This window comes from Babylonia areolata, chromosome 27 (genome assembly GCF_041734735.1).
Source record: "Babylonia areolata isolate BAREFJ2019XMU chromosome 27, ASM4173473v1, whole genome shotgun sequence".
Classification (NCBI taxonomy): Eukaryota; Metazoa; Mollusca; class Gastropoda; order Neogastropoda; family Buccinidae; genus Babylonia; species Babylonia areolata.
Genome location: NC_134902.1, coordinates 11850295 through 11877048, shown reverse-complemented (window position 1 = coordinate 11877048; position 26754 = coordinate 11850295). Strand labels below are relative to the sequence as shown.

Sequence of the window (26754 nt, the reverse complement as noted above, 5' to 3'; positions counted from 1 at the left end):
TTAAAAAGCAAATGATGATTCAAAGTTAATGATTAAAGTCCATACAAAGCATTTTCTGTCTTACAGAAAAGAAATGAGGATCAGACAGACAGACAGAGAAATTGACATTGACACTGTTTTATTCAGATAAGGCCGTGGGCCTTCATAAATGGAATGCAGTGAACACTTTTTTGTTTGTTTTTCATTACTACACACACACGCACACACGCGCGCGCGCGCGCGTGTGTTCCCTTTTGTCTGTTTGGTTGTTGGCTTTGTTTTAAGAATAATATTTACATGGTCTGTCTTCTATGAAACAGAAGCTGTTTTCAGCGCAACACAAATAGATGAACATTTGAACCAGCGTGAAATAAAGCAACACTCTAAATAAATATGACAGAAAAGGTTGCATAACAACATACACTGAAACATTCAGTCCCGTTTTCGCGATTTTTATTGAGAACAGACATGAAATCAACTCCTCCCACGCTTTCTCACAATCTCACGCTTTCTCGTTAAGTGAGAGAAAAAGCGGTGCCCCCCCCCCCCAATCCCCCTCCGCCCTCTCTCTCTCTCCACGTTTTCTATCAAACTGAGAGAAAGTGTGAAATTGTGAGAGAGCGTGGGCTGCCACCCTCTACAGAAAATCCGTCTTGACTACTTCTTAATCTCTGACAGTCTCATCACCAGTATTAAGGACGCTGACATAGCGTATGGTTTTTAGAAGTGATTATTCCTCCTAACTAAATTTGGTCAACAATTGAACCCAGAACCCAGAAGAAAAACATTTTGGGAATTTAATTCATCTTTACCAATATATGGCGTTGCCGTATGCACGAGAAAACTCACGCAAAATACTTTGTAATGAAATTCAGTTAACAACAAACTATCTGAATGTATTAATAATGAAGTTTATAGAAAAAAGAGGAAACACTAGAAGGGGAAATACAGCGAAACGAGAAAGAAGTGTGTGCACATAGTATTGCCAGAGAAGAGAATAATCATGGGGGCCACCGCCACACAGTAAGACTAATAACTAGACAGGAAGCCACAGACACTTTAAGGAGAATGCAAAATGATAAAAAGAGTCCAGCCAGAAATGAAGTAACTGTAAAATTCTAAGCTTTTTTCTGGAAAGAGATAGGGCACTTTGTAGTTAAAATCAGTGAATGGAAGTTTTGTAGTTAAAATCAGTGAATGGAAGTTTTAAAATGGGAGAACTGTCAATAACAAAAAAATAAGGAGATAAACCAAGAGAATACCTACAGAACTGGAGGCCTGTTTCGTTGTTAAGTCGATTATAAAATAGGATCTACCTGCTAAGCTAACAGAATTACGAAAGTTCTGCCAATGTTTACATGAAGATCAGACAGGTTTTATTCCAGGCAATGATACTGATGATAACGTGAGGACCCTGCACGACATCATGCATTGTTTAGTTTATTCAGAATATCGTCCAGGCTTATTGGTATATCAACTGATTTTGAAAAAGCATTTGATTCAGGAAACTGGTCATATAAAATCATGAGCAAAGTATTAAATGCCTTTGACTTTGGTGCAGATTTCTGTAAATGGATTCGTACCTTTTACAAAGATGCAAAATCATATGTAATAGTAAGTGGGAAAGTATTCAAAAGTTGAAAATACAAAGAGGATGCCGCCAGGGAGATACAATCTCACTCTGTTTGTATTGTGCTCAGAAATCCTAGCGTCCAAGATTAAGGAAGACGAAGGTGTTAAATGCATTAATATGTTAGATACTTTCCTTAGAATTAATCAGTTTGCTGACGATACAAAATTCACGTTAGATGGTAAAAAAAGAATCATATGAAACATTGCTTAAAATAATAGTGGATTCAAAGATTTTTCAGGGCATGCTTTGATTACAAAGTGGATTCAAACAATTTCCAAGGCTAAAATTTAATACTGATAAAACATTGAATGTTTGGTTCAGACGGAATAAGGGATCAAAAACCTGACATCTTCCGGGAAGGAAAATGAAGTTTTGGTCAAAACGTATGCGCACACCCCTCGGTAGAATTGCTATTTTGACATTTCCAATACCCGTAAACTTACTTACTGATAAATTCTTCTCCCAATTGCTCAGGACGAAGAGATTACAGAGACTGTGCTATGAATTTAATTGGAATTAATAAAAGATAGCATTAAAAGACTATATGCAATATATGAAACTGCGAATGAAGAATATGGTATTCTAAATATACAAAAGTAAATCAAGTCTCTAAAAATAACAAGCAACAGCAAAGTGGAAGAAAACCCTCCCAGTAAAATACTCAGAGAACAATTCACTGGATCTGTATACACCAAGAACATTTGTAAACACTGAATGAAATGAATTCTGGATAGACGATATAACGGGCGTACCTGAACTTTTTACAAAACATGTTAAGTTAAAAGAAGCACAAAGCCGCTCTTTCACAACGACAATTATATACTAATGTTCGTAACAATACAGTACACCTAAAAAAAAACTATTTAAAAAACTGAACAAATGAAAATATATTTCCAGTTAGAGGCGTTGTTGATGAAAATGTGTGTGTGTGTGTGTGTGTGTGTGTGTGTGTGTGTGTGTGTGTGTGTAAGTTAAAATACTTCTGTGTGTGTGTGCGCGCGCGCGCACGTGTGTGTGTATCTGTGTGTGAATAGCATAATGCGAATGCATCGTGTTGAGGTGTGTGTACACGCGTGTATGAGACAGGAGAGAGTGCATCTTCGTGAGGACTGGATAACAATAGGCACATCTACTATCGTGCTGCTTAGGAAAGTACCACCACCACCACCAAAAATAACATTGACGACGACAACAAAGAGAAGCCTGATGATGATGAACCAAGCGGGCAGTGACGACATCAGGTCCTGAGGACGGCGCAGTGACGTCAATCTTCCTTGTGACGTTGCGCCACCTTGTTTCTGAGCCCCAGCAAAAAGGACTTGACGGACGATTCAGACATCATCAGGTAACCATATATCTGTGACACAATCAGCAGTATACATCGTCACCAGGTGACGTATATCTGTGTGCACAATCAGCAATATGCATCATCATCAGGTGACAGTATCAGCACTGGACATCATCAGGTAACCATTATATCTATGTGCAGAATATATGTACATCATCATCAGGTGACAGTATGCCGGTGAACCGTATCAGCAATGTACTAGAGAAATGGTTTATCATTATCATCATCATGTTCATCATCATCGTCATCATTATGATGTTATCTCAGGTCTTCTGGAGAAAATCTCCTTCGAGTCCACAAAACCTCTTCAAATACAACTGGTCAGAGGTATCAGCCACCTGTCTGGAATTCTCTACCTTTGGATCGCCGTCACTTTACAACCAGTTTCAAAACCTACCTGTTCCAACTGACCTCTCGATGTAACGATGAATGTTGTCTGTGTGTCTACTTCCTTCATGCACCCCACTTTTATCCCCTCTACTGAAATCATTGTGTAATATTTGTGCCTGTGGGTGGGTGTTTACAGTATATATGCACGCGCACGAGTGTGTGTGTGTGTGTGTGCGTGTGCGTGCGTGCGTGCAATACATGTATGTATATATATATATATATATATATATATATATAGTCTGTGTGTGTGTGTGTGTGTGTGTGTGTGTGTTTCATGTGCTGTGGCATGTTATAACGCACTACTGTATAATTTATATGTATCGTTTCATGTGTGGCGTTTAGACCACATCATGTCGGGAGTTTGCGCTATATACGAACTAGATTATTATCATCATCATTACTATTATCATTATCATTACTATTATCATAATCTCCAGTGTAGATAAGCAGAGTGGATACTGACACAAGTCTGTGCACACACACGCACACACACAAATCAGATCATGTTGGAAAGTGCCGAAAACACGCAACACGTGTAACTGACACATGCGAAAAGAGTTCAGAAGTCTTATACAGACCATCTCCGGTCCTCATTTACCAGAATACAACCAAACAGAAAGCAAAATACAAACTCCCTTTTTTGGTGTCATATATTTAACCATGTCGAGGAGGAAGGTGGCAGAATGGCTGAGACGTTTATCTGCCAATACAATGTCCGTGAGGGTCTGGGTTCGAATCCCGCTCTCGCCCTTTCTGCCAAGTTTGACTGCAAAATCAAACTGACCGTCTAGTCTTTCGGATGAGACGATAAACGCAGCATACACCTGACGCACTGAAAAAGAACCCATGGCAACTTGAGTGTTGCCCTCTGACGAAATTCTGTAGAAGTCTACAGGAACACAAATATAAGCATGCACTGAAGGCCTGTGTCCAGTGCACTGGGTTATGCTGCTGTCAGGCATCTGCCCAGCAGATGTAGTGCCGAGCATATGGATTTATCTGAACGCAGTGTCGCCTCCTTGAGAAAATGAAACTGATTGAAAGTATCCAGCATGTTGTAAACCAGAAATATAGCTAATCGACCCACTAACTCATCACCCACCCTCCAGCTTTCAGGGAGGTGGAATTGTCCGGCCAGGACCTCATGCCGGTCCATCAACACACTCCCTTTCCCATCTCGGCCAATCTCTCCTTCAGAGTAGTGACTGAATTGGTCTGCCGCTATCCTTTGGAGGTCTCAACGGCAAATATTTTCTGACATCATCCATTGGGTCAACCTGCTGTGGTTCTTTGGCGACTCTCGTCTGATTTTTTTTTCAGTGATGTTGCGTTTTGCCTGCCAGTGGCGGATGCGGCCACTAGCCTTCATTTTTTAAATTTTGTGCTGGCCAGAAGAGACACGATTCTCTTTAAGTCTGACATCTCTCAGGATGAACGTTCCGCCTTTAGGTCCATCCTGGCACAGCAGCCTCCCTCTTCGGGCCTTGTCTGGAGCAATCTGATCGCTGATGCTTCTCCTCACTTTACGATCCTGTCCAAGGTGGTTCAGAAAGTCAAACTGGAACGTACACAGCTCAGCCTGATCACGCCGAAATCGCCGGCCGGCCCAGCCTTGGTACCCGGACCTGTTGAGTGTATGACTTCAAATGGCTGGGTTGTTGTACGGAACACAGGGTCCCGCCCATCAACCATACAGCCGGCCAACGTTCTGGTTCACTGCTGCACAGGGCGTTATCTGTCAGCCAGCACGAGAATACAGATCAGCCATCTGCACCACGGTCAAGAAGTTGGTCCTTCGTTTCTAAGTTTTGAACTTCCTTCCCAAAGAGGTCTCTGACGGGGCTTCACTCAGAGAGACACGCAACACCAGAAAGGGTCCCCTGTGGGGCTTGTTCCTCGTTCTACATGTCATTCAGAAGGCATGATTCACACCCTTGGCATCTGTTCTCTTTGACTGTTGAACATTAACACTACCTTTCTCCCTTTGCTGGTCACTGGTCAGCAGAGGGTCAGAAATGTGGTCTGGGTGGGTCTACTGTGGAAATGACCTTTCACAGGGACGGTTCCATCACATCACGTTTCTTCCGCAATTTCTAGCAAAGAACCAAGACCCAGATGTGTCATTTCCCTCTGTGAGAATCACACCCTTGTCTAACATCTTATCCAATGTGGATGAAGATCGGCAATGTGTCCAGTCAGGAATCTCAAATACTACTGGGGTAGATCTCGCAGCAGACGATCTTCTAAGAGACGTCTTCTCAACGGGATCAGTGAGAACTACAAGAAAGACATTGTAGCTGGCACCATTTCTCGTTGAGTCTCTCAGGTTCCCCGATTCTCAGGCCCAGAGAGAAATAACTGCTTGAATCCGAGAGCACATGAAGTGCAGACCATCGCCACTTCGGCGGCGTTTCATCACAATGTGTGTCTTTGGCATGTTCTGCCAGCAACCCTTTGGCGTTCGGAGAAGCCCCTCATCAACTTCTGTCCAGGAATTTCCATATGACCTGGGGTTATGCTTTAAAATGGGGTTTCCTTTGTTGTGGCTAACATAGCTGTTGCTATCAGTATGCCTCTCCCTCCCCTCCTCGCCCCCTTCATGCCAGTAAGGAATTGCCCTCCTACTTGTGCTTTCAATTCCAACAGTTTGATATGATTCAGTAGGCCTATGTGACACCAAAATGGGGAGTTTGTATCACACTCCCCGTTCAGTTAAACAGACTTTCCATGTCAAACTCAAACGCCCGCCTGTTCTTTCAGAAACAACAGTTCCCGTTTCTGGTCATGGCTATTCAATGCTTAAGGCGAGGGACTGAGCTGACATGGCTGATCAGACGACGGGCCCTGGATGAGGCGTTTTAGTACTGATTTGGCCCCGAAATTTGGCCAGCAGAGCAACCTGATAGGCCTCTTTTGCATCAGTTTTACATGATAAGTATATTCAAGATAATATAAACTCCTCGTGTTAACCAGTTTTATTCCAGTACACCAATGGGCTCGTCTGGCTTATTCGAAAGCAAAGATACAACTGCATTCTCTTTGTTTTGTTTGCGCTGTATTCTGTTCCTCAACTTCACTCATAGAGTACACCTCAACCATCTGTCCTCTGTCTGTCCTCATTGCCATATACCTGTCTTTACCTGTCCCTCCACTCCCACTGATGACGCCTTTCCCTTCCTTCCTCCTTTTGCTTCCTCTTCCCACCTCCTCTTCCTTCCTCTTCCTTCCTTCCCAGCTTTTTTCACATCTCTGTCTCCGACTGCACCTCGTCAAGTTCCCCTGGTTTTCTTCACACCCTGTTTCATTTCTCTCCCTCGACAGTGTTGAAAATAAATATACATTTGACATATTATTACCCAGAGCTCGTGGCGCCAGTATGCCGGGGTGCAGGGCTCCCTGCCGAGGGTACCGAGAGCTGCTGTGACGTACACGTCAGAGGTCGGGTAGAACCACCTCTCTATGCAGTTCCAGGATCCAGTGGCCCCGCTGGTCATGTTGGTCTCCACAAAGGTGGGACACACCACCTGTGCAACGAACACGGCTCAGTGGAACTGACCTTTCCGTTTATTGAATGACTTGGTTGATCAAACAGGGACAGGTGTCAATAGGGGGCGTATGATTTGTGAACTGTTATCTCTTTCTCTTTCAAACGCACACTCACACACGAACGCACACACGCATATCACGTATGAATGTACTTGTCCCGCCCCATCTCCCTCCATTTCCCCGTCCATCTCATCTAAAGCGGAAAGACGATAAAATGGGGACTGCAACTACAACTACTACCACACACACACGCACGCACGCACACACACACACACAAACGCACGCACGCACACTCGCACACACACACACACACACGCAAACACACACACACACACACACGCGCGCGCGCGGGCGCGCGCAAACACACACACACACACATACACACGCAGAACAGCATGGAAATCAGTGCAAACTGTGACCAGAAATAGGTATCCGTATGGTAAGAGACACTGCCTCTTCTGTGACCGTAATTTACAACCTATGATCTTTGGTCAACGTCACCTGAGAACTGGTCTGGTTTCAAAGCAGGAAGGTAGCAATATGAGATGGACAGACACAACGACAGAAAGAGCAAAAACGCTGTGATGCAGTTCCACTCTGGGGTACAGATGCACGCTCCTATTACCTGGATTGTGACACCCTGAAGGGAACATTCCATGTTCACTTTACCTGGATTGTGACACCCTGAGGGGAATATTCCATGTTCACTTTACCTGGATTGTGACACCCTGAAGGGAACATTCCATGTTCACTTTACCTGGATTGTGACACCCTGACGGGAATATTCCATATTCACTATACCTGGATTCACTACACCCTGAGGGGAATATTCCATGTTCACTATACCTGGATTGTGACACCCTGAGGGGAATATTCCATGTTCACTTTACCTGGATTGTGACACCCTGAGGGGAATATTCCATGTTCACTTTACCTGGATTGTGACACCCTGACGGGAATATTCCATGTTCACTATACCTGGATTGTGACACCCTGATGGGGATTATTCCATGTTCACTTTACCTGGATTGTGACACCCTGAGGGGAATATTCCATGTTCACTATACCTGGATTGTGACACCCTGAGGGGAATATTCCATGTTCACTTTACCTGGATTGTGACACCCTGACGGGAATATTCCATGTTCACTTTACCTGGATTGTGACACCCTGAGGGGAATATTCCATGTTCAGAGCTTCTGAGAAATAGCGAAGAAAGACCTGTAACAAACCAACATCTTTCTCATTTTTTAAGCAGTCACGACATTGTTGGAGACAGGTTTCTAAGCAAAACACACACACACATATATATATATATATATATATACACGTGCGCGCGGACGCACACACACACGCATGCATACACATACACATGCTTGCACACACGCACGCATGCACTGACACACACACGCACGCACACACACACACACACACACACACACACACGTACGATATCTAATGAGTGACGACAAGCTATCATTTTATCCACACCTTGGTTGCAGAGTAGACGGTGATGAAAGGCGCGGGCCGCAATCCTGCTGCAGAGGACACGTTGATGATTGCTCCCCTTTTCCGCTGAACCATGTCAGGCAGCACTATGCCCGTCATCTGTACGATACGAGAGGAAAATAGATATGTGTAATACAGATATCTTCTTCTTCTTCTGAGTTCGTGAGCTGCAACTCCCACCGGCGTTCACCCGTATGTACACGAGTGGGCTTTTACGTGTATGACCGTTTTTACCCCGCCATGTAGGCAACCACACTCCGTTTTCGGAGGAGTGGATGCTGGGTATGTTCTTGTTTCCATAACCCACCGAACTCTGACATGGATTACAGGATCTTTAACGTGCGTATTTGATCTACTTGAGTATACACACAAAGGGGGTTCAGGCACTAGCAGGTCTGCATATATGCTGACCTGGGAGATCGGAAAAATCTCCACCAGGCACCGTCACCGAGATTCGAACCCGGGACCCTCAGATTGAAAGTCAATCGCTTTAACCACTCGGCTATTGCGCCCGTCTAATATATTATATATAATATATGTATATATATATATATATATATATATATATATATATATATATATACATATATAAACCACTTCCATTACTACTGCTGCTACTACGACGACTACTACTTCTACTGCTACTACGATTTCTTCTGAGAAGAAGAAAAATCCTCACCACTTCCACCAGTAGCATGACAATGGAGCACGCCTGGTTGTCTTCCTGCAGTGTAGTCAGTGTCAGCGAATGGCCGACCCAGTGGTGGCGCATGGCGTGCAAAAATGTGAAAAAGTTGTTCCAAAAATATGTTTTCGGTTCTTGGTGGAATATCCTTCTTATGATAATCTATTGAACGCTTTTGTGTTGTTTACTTTGCAAATTTGTGCGGTTTTTTTTTTTAATGAGATATCATTGAATGATGTAGGTCTACGGGAAACAAATGTCACAATGATGAAGTTCAAACTCAAAATTGTCGAAGTTCAAGCCATATAATTACAACAGTTTCGCGGCAACGAACTCCCTCCCGCCTCCCCCGTGTTATGGTCCGATCGAAAGCGGATCTCTGTAGATATATGCAAAAAATAAATAAATAAACGGACACATATTGCAGTGTGTTTGAAGCGATGGGAACGTCTCCTTTACCTCAGACTCGAAAGAAATTCTTGAATGCCCGAGATATTTTTTCGCTAGGAAAAAAAACGAATATAACTGCACGCAGGAAAAAATACACAAAAAAAAAAAGAAAAAAAAAGGGTGGCGCTCTAGTGTAGCGACGTGCTCGCCCTAGGGAGAGTAGCCCGATTTTCACACAGAGAAATCTGTTGTGATAAAAAGAAATACAAATACAAATACAAGTATACCAAAAATAATATGATTTTAACGGCGTTATCACTTCGGCATACACATTGAAAGAGGAAAGTAGATACACGGAGCGAGCGAGCGAGCAAGCGAGAGAGAGAGAGAAGATGATTTACTCACTTTAACTTTGTCCCCTTGTGTGAACAAATAATCAACCATACATAAGCATGGACAAAAGACTGGTGAATTTTCAGAGGAGAGAGACAGAGAAAGAGGGCGGGAGGAAAGGGAGGGGCTCACCATGACAGCAGAAAGGACATTCACGTTGACGACATCTCTGTACAACTGTAACACAAACCACATCATCAAGGCCATTCTCCATGACCTGGACGAAACAAGGCACACCATGAAGGAATGAATACTGTTTACTGTTGACGCAAAATGAACTGAAATGTAAAGGAGTGTTAGTTTTACATCACTGACGCACTAAACTCATGATGATCAACAGAACTGCAGATCATGATCGCAGGAATGAATACAAATGAAACGTTGTTTAATAATAATAATAATGGTATTTATATAGCGCTGAATGTTCTGCAGAGACAAATCAAGGCGCTCTCGCATCAGTCATTCACACGCATGCATAACTCTAAAAGAAACTGAAGACAAAGAAGAAGCAGGGAAGGGAGGCTATTTTGGGAAGAGAGTTGTTTCTTGTTGTGTTGTTTAATCGCCATCGTTATCATCATCATCATCGTTACTTCTTCATTTTATCTGTCAGTGTGCACGTTATTAATGACAGGAGTGATTGACTGTTTGGCACAGTTTTCTGTCAACTCATCTTCCAAACAAGTGGCATATAGTGAACCGAAACTTATGACTTTTCGACAGACGATGGTGTGACAACAGCAAACTGACTGAGTGCCGCGGAGTATGGAGCGCTTTGTCTGCCTCGCGAGTCCAACAGTGCGGAAACACATTATAAAAGCAAGTAGTCTGTCTCTTTTCTAAGTCTGGAACATCCACTCCGCTATGAGTGATGGCATAGAGGTAACGCGTCCGCCTAGGAAGCGAGAGAATCTGAGCGGCGCACTGGTTCGAATCCCGGCAGAGTCGCCAGTATTTTTTCCCCCCAGAACTAGATTAGGTGCCGTGGCAGAGTCTGAAAGGCGTTAGACATCTGATCCAGCACTCACGGGTGAGCAGGGTTCGAGGCCACGTTTCGCCATGGTGTTGCGTTCTTGGGAAATACATCTTTCTCCGATTTTCTTCTTTCTTGTGAACAGGTGTCTGACTTCTCCTGGGTAATGTTCACACGGCGGAAGGAGAGGAATGAGCCTCGTCATCCCATGCCGAGAGACTATGAGACCTTTATATCTGACTGAAAACTAAACCACACATAATCCAAGGCATATCACGAAAGCCACCTACCTGTTCGAAGTCGTCTATTTCACAAAGGTAATTGAGTGGGGTCCCCATACCAACATTGTTCACTGGAAACAAAATGAACATGCACGACCATGAAACTCTGACATCTGTAGCACAACACTCACTGCACAGCATGACATTTGACACACACAGCAAGGACTGATTTATTCAGTACGTACACTATGAATGATGCAAAACAAAACAGTGGTGTGAACAATGCACACAACACATTCCCCTCTGCAGGGAGGTGTTGAGATGCCTTCTGTCTGTCTGTGTGTTTTCCATCAAACATGATACAGAGATGACCGACCCAGCTGACACTGAGCACATTGACAGCTCGCGATGTGTTTCAGGTTCAGGTGTCAGGTCCATGTGGAACTGATCCCATGCTTGATTAACCGGTCTTTTTCTTCCCTTGGTTTTAAACAATGGAGTATTACCCTCAAGTCGCACAAGTTTAACCAACATCTAAACACACACACACACATACTCACACACACACACAATCTCTCCCTCTCTCCGTTTATTTTTTCTTCATGACTACATATGTGTGGGCTTTATTTTTCAGTCAAGTCAGTGTGTTTTCCCTGACGTGAACTTTGCAATAGAGGCCTAGTATGAACTGACGTTAGATATAAAAATCAACCAGCCACCCCCCACATACCCAGAACGCCAATGTCCAGTCCAGTCAGCTGTTGCTTGATGTTGTCGTAGATGTCTGTTTTCTTGAAGTCTGCCGTGATCACTTTCACTGACACCTGGAACTGCTGAACTGAAAGTGTGCAGTCATACAGGTTGTCAGCTGATTAGCCAGGTAAACACACTCACACACACTTACACACACGCGCACGCACATACACACACAATCACACACATACACAAACACTCACCTTTCACTAAATTTCCTTTGACTATTCTTCGTAGCTTCAGGAAGACGGCGAGTTCCATTATACATGCCATGTACTTAGCACTGGACAGAAAGGAAACTTCCATTGTTTATTATGCGCGACTTTGGAAAGAAAGAAAAAACTCCTTTCCGTTTACTTTCATTTCCACGGAGAGATTGTGGGGATAATATTGTCACGGGACATGTTAAAGGGGATGGGGGGGTCTGAGTCCATCGACTTTTTTTCCTTCCCAACTTGACAGAATGGGAACTCCATGAAGGAGGTCAGTACTGGTAAGGGAAACGTGACAAACATAATGTGAATCTTTTTCCCCCCAGTAAATATACTGGAAGAGGTGGAAACAGAAAGCAGTAACCACTTTTTGTCAGTATTCTTTGTGGATTATGAAAATTATGTGATATATCACTTGCAATTTAAATTGTTCAACTATAAGTATGACCAAATTGAAATTGGTTATCAAAATTGTGTAATATTCTAGCTGCAATTCAATTGATGAACTGTAAGGGTGGTCACACTGAAATGTAAAGCAATGTCATCATGGTGGAGATGTTTGTGTCACCATTTGCATAATTCCTGATTTTTCTCGGCGTTTAATCTATTAGTATGTAAATGTTGTTTGGGACTTTTTGAAGATTTTGAAAAGCTCACTTAGCATGATGAGATGGTGATAACGTGTCTTCTGTCTGCATGTCATTCACACGGTGTCAGGTGAAACAGCCAACAGCGCTGTTAGAAATAAAATACCAGGTCCTTCAGCAATGTTACAATGACAGATCATGCAAAGGATGGTGCTTCACGAGGGAATGTTTTGTCTTCGACCTGATTCTTGAGATACACTTCTTCTTCTTCTTCTGCTTCTTCTTCTTCTTCGTTCGTGGGCAGCAAATTCCACTTCCACCCGTATGTACGAGTGGGCTTTTACGTGTATGACCGTTTTTACCCCGCCATGCAGGCAGCCATACTCCGTTTTCGGGGGTGTGCATGCTGGGTATTTTCTTGTTTCCATAACCCACCGAACGCTGACATGGATTAAAGGATCTTTAACGTGCGTATTTGATCTTCTCCTTGCGTATATACATGAAAGGGGTTCAGGCAATAAGCAGGTCTGCATATAATATTATGTTGACCTGGGAGATAAAAAAAAATCTCCACCTTTTACCCACCAGGCGCCGTCACCGAGATTCGAACCCGGGATCCTCGGATTGAAAGTCAGACGCTTTAACCATTCGGCTATTGCGCCCGTCAGTTAAGATACACAAATGTTAAGAGTGGTGCACTGACTGACAAACATGAAGTGTAGGATACGCTTGCCTGATTCTGGGAATGTGTCTTTGGTGTGTTTGCATCACACTATGGTCAAATGGCGGACAGCCAGGTGGTACAGGTGCCGAACAGCACGATGAGAGTTTCTCCTTTTTTTCACGTTCACTTTGTGACCACTCTGTTTTTTCAAGGAAACTGCTCCTTGACGAAGAGAATGGGGTTTCAAGTGAAAGAAAGGAAGTATGTCAAACAAGACGGAGAGGAGGTGTGAAGAGGAAACAAGTTAAACAATGTAAAAAAGCTGCCACTACTATCTGTGATTCTGTCGAATGTTCGATCTCTTAACTACGGCAACAAGAACTGTCCCGTGGATGAAGTTCGGATAACCGTCGGTTTTTTTAAAAGTTAATTCAGGAATTCGTGTTGCTGAAACCTGGAAAAGTGAGAGTGACAAATGAACGTCAAACTGATTGTTCTGGCACTCCATACATCATGGACAGTCTGTGAAAAAGTGGGCAAGAAATTTGGTCGCATGTCACACACACACACACACACACACACACGCACGCACACACGCACACACATTCTCTCTCTCTCTCTCTCTTTCACTCACTCACCAATCTGTTCAGCAACTGCAGACAGTTTCTGGGGGTTTCTGCTGATGAGTACAATGTCCATCCCTTTCTCTGCCAGCTGTGAACACACACACCCACACACACACACACAGAGGGTTAATCAATTTTTTTTTTTTACTCAGGGATAATAGATAAAGTATACGTTTTTTTTCGAAAACACTTCCCTCCAAGTAAAAAAAAGAGTTAGAAGATTTTTTTAATTAAAAAGAAGAAGAAAAAACAGGAAGTGAGCAAACGAGAGAAATTTCTTATGAAAAAATAAAGACGAGAAGTAAAATAGAAAGAGAGAAACAAGACAAGACATTGTTCTTTATTTCCGAGGATAATAGGAAAGGATACATCCAGTCCCCGGCAAGTGTGTGCACTTCACGAACTAAATTCATGATAGTTATAAAATACTCAGGAAAAAAAAAACGTAATATGAAAACACACACACACGTGTGTGTGTGTGTGTGTGTGTGTGTGTGTGTGTGTGTGTGTGTGTGTGTGTGTGTGTGTAGATAGATAGAATAGAGAATAGAATAGAATATGTCTCTATTAGTAAATATACAGATAGATAGATGTGTGCGTGTTCATTTATTTGTGTATTTATGAGTGTGTTGTGCGAAAGGGGAAGAGAGAGAGAGAGAACCCTTCCGAGCTGTTGAGAGTTTCATTTTGCTTGAGTGAGTGTTTATCTCCAGTCAGCCGTCAGGAGTGGGCAGCGAACCCAAAGAGCATGCACTACATACTGCAAAACAGCTGTTGCTTGCATTGCTAACACCAACCTCTCCCAGTTGGAGGAACAAAACAACCAACATGAACATAAATGAGATTGTTTCAACTACAACCACACACCCCAAGCGCCAATCGGTTTCAAAGGTTAAAAGTTAAACGAAGGTGTTTTTTTTGTTGTTGTTGTTGTTGTTGCTTAATCCACTCCTTTTATGGAAAAGGAAGATGTGTCGGCTTAGATTTAATATTCTTTCTATACTACCGTATCATGCATCACCCAAGAACCCAACAGGCTTGTTTTGACTAGGAATTCACTATCAAGAATTGGGTTCAGTCACCCTGTGGATTACTGTCCCTTGTCACCGGCCCCCTCAGGGCGTGTCTATTTGCAAAGTGCAGATGTCAACACCACTGTTATACCCAAAATACCTTCAGCTTTCTGCTCCACGAGTGATGGCCTAGCGGTAAATAACGTGTCCGTCTAGGAAGTGAGAGAATCTGAGCGGACTGGTTCGAATCCCACAGTCGCCAGTATTTTTATCTCCCTCCACTTGACCTTGAGTGGTGGTCTGGACGCTAGTCAATTGCATGAGACGATAGACCGAGGTCCCGTGTGCAGCATGCACTTAGCGCATGTTAGAACAAGAGAGGCAAGGCCTTCAAGACTCACTTGTGATAAATTAAGTCCCCTAGCATTAATTACAGAGTAATTTCCCTTTTTTACTATCTGCACCAAAACGTTTGAAAAATAAATTAAAATTCCATGCTTAGCAAAAGAAGTTCCTGTTTGAACAAAAAAGGATAATAATGACTCCTCTTGTTGTTGTGTCAGAATAAGAGGTCAAAGTGCCAAGTTTAGAGAATACCAAAAATATAAATATAACAGTAAATGCAGTTTGCATATAATTAGGCTTCTTTTTTATTTTTTTGTGCCCATCCCAGAGATGCAATATTGTTTTAAACAAGATGACTGGAAAGAACTGAATTTTTCCTATTTTTATGCCTAATTTGGTGTCAACTGACAAAGTATTTGCAGAGAAAATGTCAATGTTAAAGTTTACAACGGACACACAGACACACACACACACACACACACACACACACACACAGACAACCGAACACTGGGTTAAAACATAGACTCACTTTGTTTACACAAGTGAGTCAAAAAAAAAAAAAAAAAAAAAAAAAAAGCCACGGCAACAAAAAGGTTGTCCCTGGCGAAATTCTGCAGAAAATTCCACTTCGATAGGAAAACAAATAAAAGTGCAGGAAACAAACAAACAAACAAACAAACAAACAAAAAAGAAAAAAAAAAGACGCGTGGTGATCTCAGTGTAGCGACGCGCCCTCCTCAGGGAGAGCAGCCCGAATTTCACACAGATAAATATGTTCTGACAAAAACGTAATACATGTTGGTTTTTGAGAAGCATATTCTTCACAAAATATATAGAGGTCCCTCCTGACCTGTGGGTACTTTTCATTTGCTTGAGCGAGTGTTTCTGTCCGGTCAGCAGTCAGGAACGGGTAGCAAACCCGATGAGCACTGCACCGAGTGAAACAGCTGTCGCTTACTGTGCATACCAACCTCCCCCAATGGGAGGAACAATACAACCAACATGAGCATAAATGAGATTCTCAGAACCACAACCCCACCCCATGCGCAAATCAGTTTTAGAGGTTACAGACTGTTCTGACGCTTCTTCCACTCATCTATGGAAAATGGAGAAATGCTACAGGGACAACAGAATCACAGTGTACGTCATACAACAACAGAATCACAGTGTACGTCATACAACAACAGAATCACACTGTACTCATACAACAACAGAATCACAGTGTACGTTATACAACAACAGAATCACACTGTACTCATCCAACAACAGAATCGCACTGTACTCATACAACAACAGAATCACACTGTACGTCATCCAACAACAGAATCACACTGTACGTCATCCAACAACAGAATCACAGTGTACGTTATACAACAACAGAATCACAGTGTACGTCATCCAACAACAGAATCACAGTGTACGTCATACAACAACAGAATCACACTGTACGTCATCCAACAACAGAATCACAGTGTACGTCATACAACAACAGAATCACAGTGTACGTCATCCAACAACAGAATCGCACTGTACTCATACAACAACAGAATCACACTGTACGTCATCCAACAACAGAATCACAGTGTACGTCATACAACAACAGAATCACAGTGTACGTCATCCAACAACAGAATCACAGTGTACGTCATCCAACAGAGTAACGACACCCAAGCTGTAATGTACAATATCATTTCATTGCTGAAAACTTGTTCTGCTCAGGCAGGCAGCATTTGGGGTGACCGTGATGGCTCTCCTGCAGGAAACGTGGCCCTTTCACACTTTAGTCTTCAATGTTTCAAACTCATAAGAGAGTTGTATTTCGTTCAAGTTCAATCCGTTTAATTAGCTGACTATCACTATCTTGCAGAGTGGTTGATAGTTGATTTGGGTTGGAATGCCTCCAGCGAATGGACGTATTGTCAGTGAAAAGTTCACACACGCCATTTGAAGGGGAAGATATCTGATATCAAATGGAAAAGATAATATGACCGAATACAGATCCTTACGGGACACCAAATGCTTGAGTTTGAAATTTAGATTGTACTTCACTTACGAAAATACTCTATTATATGAGGAGTTATAAGAAATGATCTTACAAGAGAAAGAGCGTGGTCTACACATAACTAGTTTTCGTAGAAGTAGCCCATGATAATTAACATCGAAACTCTCACAAAGTCGAGAAACATAAACCATTTATCGAAATCACAAAAAAAAAAAAAAAAAAAAAAAAATGTTACTGCGGTAGAACAAGAGTGTTTTGTTCAACTTATCATAAATGGAAAACATGTTGCGTTGTCCAGTATTCCTGTACTTAATTATATTAAATTATACGGGCCAGAAATAGCATCGTTCTTCTCTAAATCAAAATGCATTCTGGACAGAGGTATTTAATGCATACAAACATTTTTTTTCTATAAAATGAATTGTAAAACCTCTGTTGAACTTATTGTAGAACCAGTGTTTTATAATAAAAGAATACAGATAGGGAAAACATTTATTATGGGCAAAACATGGGTCAATAAAGGAATACTTTGTATTGCACACTTTTTGTTTGAAGATGGTCACTTTATTTCTAATGAGGAATTTAAACGAAAGCATAATTTTGATATGAATTTTATTAACATTTACTAATCAGCAATTAAAGAATACAATCGTGAAACGAATATAACTAATGACAGATGTCTCATACGTCTATATTATTCAAGAAGTTAATAAACTGATAATGGGGAGGTTGTGCAGACCCTCTTTCGTCGGACTTTCGTCGGGACGCCCCGGTTATTCTTAGCGAGAACCGCGTGCGCATGTGCGTCTCCATTGCCGGTTTTTCTTGGTCACCGAATCTGGATCTGGATCTGTACGTCGCCGAGCCAATTTCGATTATATTGCGACGGAAAACAGGGAGAGCACAGGAAAAAAAAAAGTTAACATTTCGTAGTGGAAATCGCCTGTTCCGACAAAAGGATTTTGAACTATTTTGATGAGTATTTTTGCAAGTTTACAAGTTATGTATTCGAACTGATAGAGCTATGGAAAATTCAACACAGAGCCTAATCTGGCTTCCACTTTGGAGAGACTTTACACACCGAATTCTCAGTTTGAAGCATTATTTCTTCCACAGCAGACACACTTTCCCCTGTCTTTGTGAAATTGAGGGCAGGGGAAATTGTTGTTTTTGGACCCTGTCGACGGGATCTATCGTAATATATTCCGTTTCAATGCAAAGGTTCCCAGCCGATTACGTGATATGCTTGATGTCATTTCTTTACGCCAGATCTCGATCGGATGAATCTAAAAGATAATTTTTTTTTTTAAATTAAGATTTTAAAGTATTAAACTACGTTGCTTTCTTTTAAAATACTGTATATGTCTTGAGTTCTAAAGACCAATTTTGACGACATAGTTTTTGGTGTTTGGTTCAGTCTGTGCAAATAAAATGATGTGATCGAACTCTGTCTAAAAGCTGTCCGAAGAAAGGCAGTGCACACACAGAGAAGCCAGTCACGGTGTTGGGCTGCACATGACGTCATGTGACCTTCTTTTTTTTTTCTTTTTTTTTTGGTTGTCGCTCTGCAAGTGACTAAACATTCCCGACGAAAGCGTGTGCACTAGCTCGATCCTAAATTATGAAAATAATATAAATTTGTAATTGGAAGGATCAGTTTTATGTCCAAATCTATAAAGTGGGATTATTTTGGCTTGTTTTAGAAATTTAGAGAAATAACTTTCATTAAGAGAAAGAAAGACCAAGAGATGGATGGATGGATGGTTTATTCATATAAGGCCATTCCCCTCATGAATGGGGTAAACAGTGTACAACAATATAGTATCTGCATTTGACTAATAATCATAATCTTAATCCTAATGAGTTCAGCAATCATGAAGTCATTACCGATCGCAACTGGAATGCCTTGTATAAATAAATTGAAAAATTCCTTACAATCTTTTCATTACAAGAAGCCATAAGTAAGCTTAACCGTAGTTGACTTGGATACCTATAGAATTTTGTTGGATATATCGTGTTCTCACATCAGTCAATACTGGACAATATAAAACAAAATGCAACTCATCTTCTTTTCCAGTTTTACATAATGGACAAACTAAATATTTTTCGGTATGCTTACTATAACGTAATCGATGTTGAGCAATTTCAGAGATACCAAATCTAAACTTAGTCATGACAAATTTCAAGTGTCTATCTAAATCCATTCGCAGGTACAATTTAATATCATGAACAGTACAAAACGTTCGATATATTTCAAATCTATCGCTACTTTTAATATGAGAGTCCCACTCTTGCCATCTGCATACAATTAATCTGTCTTTAAACTCATTTATAAACGATCTAACATCTTGAACCCCTTGATTTTCCCATACATATCCAAAACCAAACTGAAACAATTTACAACGGACATTCGAAACCTAATTTCTCTTATTTCTTGCATCTAGGTCAAGTAACATTCTATAAGCTCTACGTAGCAACCTACATTCCTCCAACCTAGTCAATTTCAGCCAGTAACGGATACAGCGTATAATACAGTTTATGTAAATAGGATATCTATTGGTTTCGCCATAAATTAAATCATTGGGCGTTCGTGTGTCAACCCCTAAAAATTTCTTCAGAGCAAATAAGTGAACTTTTTCACACTGACGGCATGCATCGTCAAGGCCCCATAGTTCTGAACCATACTGAACAATTGGCTGAATTTGATAATCAAACAGTCTCAATAATAAATCTAAGTTGTTATTTTTAAGTAGATTCAGTTTTTTTCATTATACCCAGTGAAGCATTCTTTGCTTTACTCGTAAGATCATTACAAGCTGCTGTGAAACTAAGTCTAGTAGAGAAGATTATACCTAAATATTTATAAGCATTTACAACAAGCATCACAGCGTTATTAAATGTCCACCTTTCTCTTTCTGCTAGATAACCACCTTTCCTAAACACAATTATATTACTTTTATTCAAATTAACTTTTAGATCAAGGGAAAAAGCTGCCCGCTGCAAGCTATTCAATTGTGTTTGCAATCCTACTATAGTTTCTGATAACAGTGCAACATCATCTGCTAATAACAAAATAAAAAGTTCAAAATAATCAGTTGTATACAGAGCGCCATGTTTGCCATTTTCAATAAGTTGTACTGCTAAGTTCGTTTATAAAAAGAGAAAACAAAATTGGGCTACACACGTCACCCTGCTTTACACCATATGTACACTTAATATAATCAGTCAGTTTAAACCCGCACCGTATTTTAACTTTAACATTATTGTACATACTTTTAATACAGTTATATAACTTGCCTTTTATTCCCTTTTTTGCTAATACTGCCCAAAGAATCTTCCTGTTAATAGAATCGAAAGCTTTCTCGAAATCAATAAAAGCAACATATAACTTCCTGTTCAAAGAAAACTGATCAATCGTTGAATAATTTCTTTTGAATCCGGCTTGATGTTCACCAGTTATGTTGTTTTCTTCAGCCCACTCTTGTAAACGTTGGTTAATGACTGTACTGTAAATTTTACTGCTAACATCATTTAAAGTAATACCTCTGTAATTATTAGGGTCGTTGACATCACCCTTTTTGTACAAAGGAAGCACAATACCTACTGTCCAGCTTTCTGGAAAAATACCTTTTTGAAATAAAGCATTAAACAATACAACAAAAAAAGTCTACAATATGATCACTTGCTTGTTTTAATAGTTCACCAATAATCCCATCTGGGCCAGCAGCTTTCCTGTTTTTTATTTTCCTAAATGCGAGCAGAATTTCTTCTTTTCTTATTGGTCGATTAAAATAGCTATCGGTATCTTCAACATCTAGTTCTTCATCCTCTATCTGTGCCTTTTTTTAAAGTAGATTCTTAAAGTGTGAAAACCAATCATCAATGGTTATGTCACTGTTCGCATATTTTCTTTTAAATGAAAGTTTGTTTACGTTTTCCCAGAACTGTTTTTGATCCTTTACTGAAGATAATAACTGATCTAGAAAAGCATTATGAAAGTCTTTCTCTTTGCGCTTTAACAGGTGTTTATATTCTCTGCGTGCAATGCAGAAAAAGTTTCGGTCTTTAGCACTTTGTGTTCGACACGCAATCCTGAAAAGTCTTCGTAAATGGGTTCTTGCTGTTCTGCATTCTGTATCATACCAGTCGTCTGTTTTCTTCTCACTACACACTCTAATTCGTTTAACCATACACTCTGCGTTCTGTTTAATACAATTGTTAAAAGTAGCCAGAGCTTCGTCAATATTACAATCGATTAAACTTACAGCTAACTCTAACATTCTGCGAGTTTCTTCGGTATTCATCGAGTCAAAAAACATTGGCGCTTTATCACTAGTCCAAATTATCTTATCTACTGCTTGTTTCTCCTCAGTTACTTTCATTTTAACATTTTTGCTAGGAAAACATAAACATATTTCTAGTGGCACATGGTCAGAACAAAACATGTCTTTAACATTAAGTTCACAAAAAGAATACAGCGTGGCAAACAAATCACTGGACATTATAAAATAATCATTCACGCTGCTATCTGAATCTGAGATGTATGTGTAGCAACCTTGATGGTCGCCATTACACGCACCATTCAAAATACTTAGATCAAATGTGGTACACAAATTCAACAAAAGTTTACCATACATATTCACAATTTTGTCTTGAGACGTTCTGTTCATGCTGACCGGGTGACTTAAATGTAATGAATCAATAATACTTGTATCATGAAAAACTTCAGACGTTGCATCAGCAGTTCTACTGTTGAAATCTCCTGTTAAGAAAATGTATACGTCATCAAGTGTTAACAAACAATCCGTTAAGCAATCTTCCAACAAACTAATACCATTATCATGATCAAAATAGGAATACAACGGTGATCCCTCAGGTGGTACATAAACACAAACAAACAAAATATCTTTCATCGTGTCTAACATCGCTTTATCTATGAGGAAAACCAAAATATTAGCATAATTTACATCCATAGGGCGAACAAATGATTCATGTATTTTCTTGATAAGGCACACAATTCCGCCCGAAGGACGACCGTGATTAGAAAGTTTAATCGCAGGTTTATATAAAAATTTTAAAAAAAACTTGCGTAATCAGCAAAGATGTCTGAGCGAAAAGTCTCAAGACATGTTTCTACGAAACAAATAACAGAACGAACAAAAGTAACAAAATCTTTATGTCTTAACTTTGGAATCAATCCATTAATATTCCAATGCAATATCTTCAACGAGTTAAGTGTAAACACATGTGTATTTTTATCTCTGCTAGTCCGCACAACACGCCCCGTGCCGAATTCACTCACACAGCCACCCCTGTCATTGTCACTGTCATCGACACGGTCTTTGGGTGCACAGGCACGTGATGTTTCGACCTTAACCGGGTTTGCAACCGGTGTCATGTTTTTGGCTGTTCCCTTGGACTTAACTGTGGAAAAATTACTTTGCGCATTCAGACACACAATATTATCTTCTAGAGAAGAGCGGCCACAGTCCTGTTTCATTTCAGTCAAATTCCCTTCACTGTTCAGAGAGAGAATTTGATACCATCTATAACAAGATGGTCAAAAACCATGGACGCTCTTTTATTGTCACTTCTTGCTTTTTTCAAATGGGGCGTTAATTTACGTCTTATTTCCCTGATTCTAAACGAGAAATCCTCCCCTATGAAAATTCCCGTGCCCTGCAGAGAGAGAGAGAGAGAGAGAGATGGATAATAATATTTTTTTAAAAGTGAACGTCAATTTGATAAAGTTGTAGAGGGATAGAGACAATGACAAAGATAGCGAGAAGAAGCGTTAATATATTGAAAATAATTTTGATATCATTATCATTGGAGAGACAGACAGACTGACCAGAAAGACACACAAAAAACAGAAACTGAGACAGACGACGGACAGACAGTCCTACGGACGGATAGGCTTGTGGATAGAAACAAACACAGGCAGACAGATAGACAGAGAGAGGGTGGCAGTGTACCTGTAAAGCATAACTCTTTCCAATGCCATCTGTACAGCCAGTGACAACTGAAACACACACACACACACACACACACACACAACCACACACACACAACCACACACACACACACACACACACACACACGCATGAAGCAGAGTAACCTGATATCGAGATGGAGCGTGCGGTGAGACAACTAATGGTGGGGCAGCGGTCTTGAAGCGGAGACAGTCGGTTCTTTACATTGAAAACAAGGTGTCACACACACAGACACACACACACACACTGCACACAAGTATACCTGTCTTTCAAAAGCACGAAGCAAAAAAAAAAAAAAAAAAAAAAAAAAAATCTTCCACGGTCAACCCAGCTTCAAAGTTACAGATACCCAACATGGTGAACCGTGGTTTCTATCTGTGTCCAGCCCTGGGGGTAGCACTAAGGAATTTTAGCGTTGAACATCCAGGCTCTTTTGCAGAACATCTGATTTGGAAGTCAGTGCACTGTATTGTATTTTCATCCCATTCTGTGCCTAGTTTCTAGTATAGGACAAGGAATCTTGATTTATTTTATCATTCATTATTATCATTATTGGTGGTAGTGGTGGTGGTAGTAGTTGCTGTAGTTGTAGTAGTAGTAGTAGTAGTAGTAGTATCGTTGCTGTTATCATCATTACTGTTGTTATTATTACTATCATTATCATTATTATTATTACTATTATTGTTATTTCTATTGTTGTTGTCATTTATTCTAATATATGATCGTTCAGTTATTTATTTATGCTATAAATTCTCCTTGATTTACGGGCTTTATTATTGTAACCAACTTGCTTATATTTAAAGGTCGTTTTACATGTTTTTAGTCATTTCTTATAACGAGTGTGAAATGGAGACTGATAGTGGGTGCATGGGTATTTGATGCAGCTGAGATTGTGTGCTTCTGAGAGTATGCAAATCAGCTAAATGGCTTATGCATGTCTAAATTTGTACTATATAGGATTTAACTGTGTGCTACCACACCAAGCATCTCCTTTTAAGGACAAATTATCTTGTGATATTGTTATCTTTTTCCGTGATTACGTGGCTGGTGTACGTGAATCACGTACACGGTATAGTTATGCGTTATATGATGATGTCTCTTTTTCCTTTTTTTCACACGTACCTACATTATTTGAAAGTTGGTGTGTGCTGATTAAAAACGGCAATGCCAGATAGAAAATTGTGCAAATGAAAACATGAAATAATGTGGAAAAAGAAAACGGCACCTTGCTTGCGACAGTGTGTCAGATACTGAAAGCAACACATTGAACAAGTGAACACCAGTGTTGTTGCTGACATCTCACCTGCCCACCGTCCATAGTGTTTGGGGTCCACAGGGAAACAGCGACGAACGGCCCTGTAGGTCACACGCAGTATGTGGCTGCACACTCTCAGTGCCACATAACCCGCACTGACAGCGCCCACAACACACAGACAGTCGGCGTACCTTCCGAAGTAGCTGGCCATGTTTGTCACTCTGAGGGGAGATAACGAATGGAGTGTAGGTTGATCCAGAGGCACTAAACTTAGCGAGATGAATCACTCAGCGCTTCGCGTGAAGCCGCCGCGCGAGCAGCTCTCGCCCGGAAATAGTATGCGCCCTCAAGCGGCCAGACAGTTACGGCAGCAGAGGAAATGGCTTGGTGTTCTGCTGTAAACTGCAAAAACTCGCGCAAAAAAGGATGGACATTGTTCCGATTTCCCAAAGATGAAGACAGGTAAGCGTTTCATGATTTTGTTTAATGAAGTATCGTGTTGATATGGACATTTATGTCGTTATTACATTCGTTAGTCAGAGCTTTGTTTAGCCGAGTGTGAAAGTGAAAGTAGTTTTCAGCAAAACCGAAAGTAGAGCTGTGAAAGGTATCCGTGACGTTTTGTGATTGTGACTTTGGGTCTGGGACAGACAACATTAGAGCGGCATCAAAACTGAACCCAAAATGAGGCACTGTTTTAGTGATTAGAACCATAGTGATGCATTGATATAATTATGCAACACTGAATGTGTTGCTATGGTTGTAGTGTAGTGATTATGGTAGACTGCTCAGCTAGCAGTCATAGTAATAGTAATCACTACTTGCAGTAGACGCCAGTCAAATCTTTCTAGTAATCAGTAATCACTCAGTTTAGCAAGAATGGCAGTAATAGTAGAAGCAGTTGTAGGAGCAGCAGCAACAGCAGCAGTAGTAGCAGCACCAGCTTTGTCATCATCATCATCATCTTCATCATCATCAGTAGTAGTTGTTGTTGTCGTGGTAGTAGTAATAGTACTGAGAAGGATGAAGAGAACAACTGAGGATGAAATGATACCAGTTTCTATAAATTGAAAACTGAATGAAAATAAATATTGAAATGCTATATTGCTTTTTTTGTACAGATGCAAAAAGTGGGTTCAGAACACCAGGCGAGCTGATCTACAGGGAAAAACCAGCGAGTACCTGTACACTAACTGCAAACTTTGCTCTGAACATTTTGAGCCAAATCAGTTTATGAATCCCAGTGCGGAAAAATTGAGTCTTGTGTGGAATGCTGTCCCCACATTATTCAACATTCCAAATCCACCACCTAAAGTCACAACAAAAAGAAAAATGCCCTGTCGACAGGATCACCCTGCAAGTTCCAAAAAAGCCAGAACCAGCCATGAATCACAGGAAAAAGCAGGTAATTTAATTTACTGTATATATTTGTATGTTTTTAAATTGCTGTAGCTTTTATATGTACAAGTATTTTGATATAATTATGTCAGACTTGTTATCTCTGCGATAATATTATTTAGAACTCTGTATATCACATTGTGTGGGGTGTGGATGAGGAGAGTGAAAAGGTAAAACATAAATGAACATATATGTCATATTTCTGTCGCCTTGTCAGTGTTTCTCTCTCTCTCTCTCTCTCTCTCTCTCTCTCTCTCTCTCTCTCTCTCTCTCTCTCTCTCAGCTATTGTTTATTTGTATCTCTCACACATTTTCTGGAATGGTGTGTGTGTGAGTGTGTGTGTGTTTTGCAGCTTTTCGTCAACATCAGGTTACATTTTTTGCTGAAAGACAATAACAGAAAGTTTGCGTCTTCAAGTGGCAGGCAAAACAGAAAACTGCTCAAGCTGTGTCATATCTGAATTTTCCTTAGGGCATTGACTTGCAAAATTACTACTGACTTTTACAAATATACTGCCTTAACATTATAAAATTTTAGTAAGTGATCTCAGAAAGGTTGAAATCAGGTATCTGAAGCAAAGTTCCTGTGGTAGTTGGTGCTATTTGTCGTGTCGGCTGTTGGTTCAAGGAGAAAGGCGAAAGTTTACGGCTGGATATGACACCTTTGTTTTCGTCTGTGTGGATCCCGACACCAACTGGGTGGGTAATTTCGATAATTTAATAGTAAGTCTCTCTCTCTTTGCTGTATCTCTTTTAAAACCTATGGAGAATCTGCAAAATTATGTCGATAACCCACGTATTTATTTTGGGGGACATGCCGCAGACAGTCAACATACGCA

The 26754-nt window shown here is 40.7% G+C and overlaps 1 protein-coding gene across 1 annotated transcript; it reads right to left on the bottom strand.

Annotated features, from left to right (window-relative positions):
* Positions 1-1976: 1976 nt before the first annotated feature.
* LOC143301445 (very-long-chain 3-oxoacyl-CoA reductase-like) lies at positions 1977-24726 on the bottom strand. The gene is made up of 10 exons (XM_076615747.1): positions 24566-24726; positions 23245-23291; positions 13922-13997; positions 11798-11905; positions 11137-11198; positions 10006-10050; positions 8388-8504; positions 8052-8117; positions 6707-6874; positions 1977-2969 (listed from the first exon to the last, which is right to left on the bottom strand). Exons 3-10 carry the CDS (start codon positions 13980-13982, stop codon positions 2877-2879), a joined length of 720 nt encoding a protein of 239 aa, XP_076471862.1. The 5' UTR covers positions 13983-13997; positions 23245-23291; positions 24566-24726; the 3' UTR covers positions 1977-2876.
* Between the last annotated feature and the right edge of the window lie 2028 nt (positions 24727-26754).

Coding starts and splice junctions, on each gene's coding strand:
- LOC143301445 (XM_076615747.1), bottom strand. CDS start 13,982: ATGGACATTGTACTCATCAGCAGAAACCCCCAGAAACTGTCTGCAGTT. Junction 11,906..13,921: donor TGCAGTTGCTGAACAGATTG/GTGAGTGAGTGA, acceptor GCACACTTTCAG/TTCAGCAGTTCCAGGTGTCA. Junction 8,118..8,387: donor CCGTCTACTCTGCAACCAAG/GTGTGGATAAAA, acceptor GGTTTGTTACAG/GTCTTTCTTCGCTATTTCTC.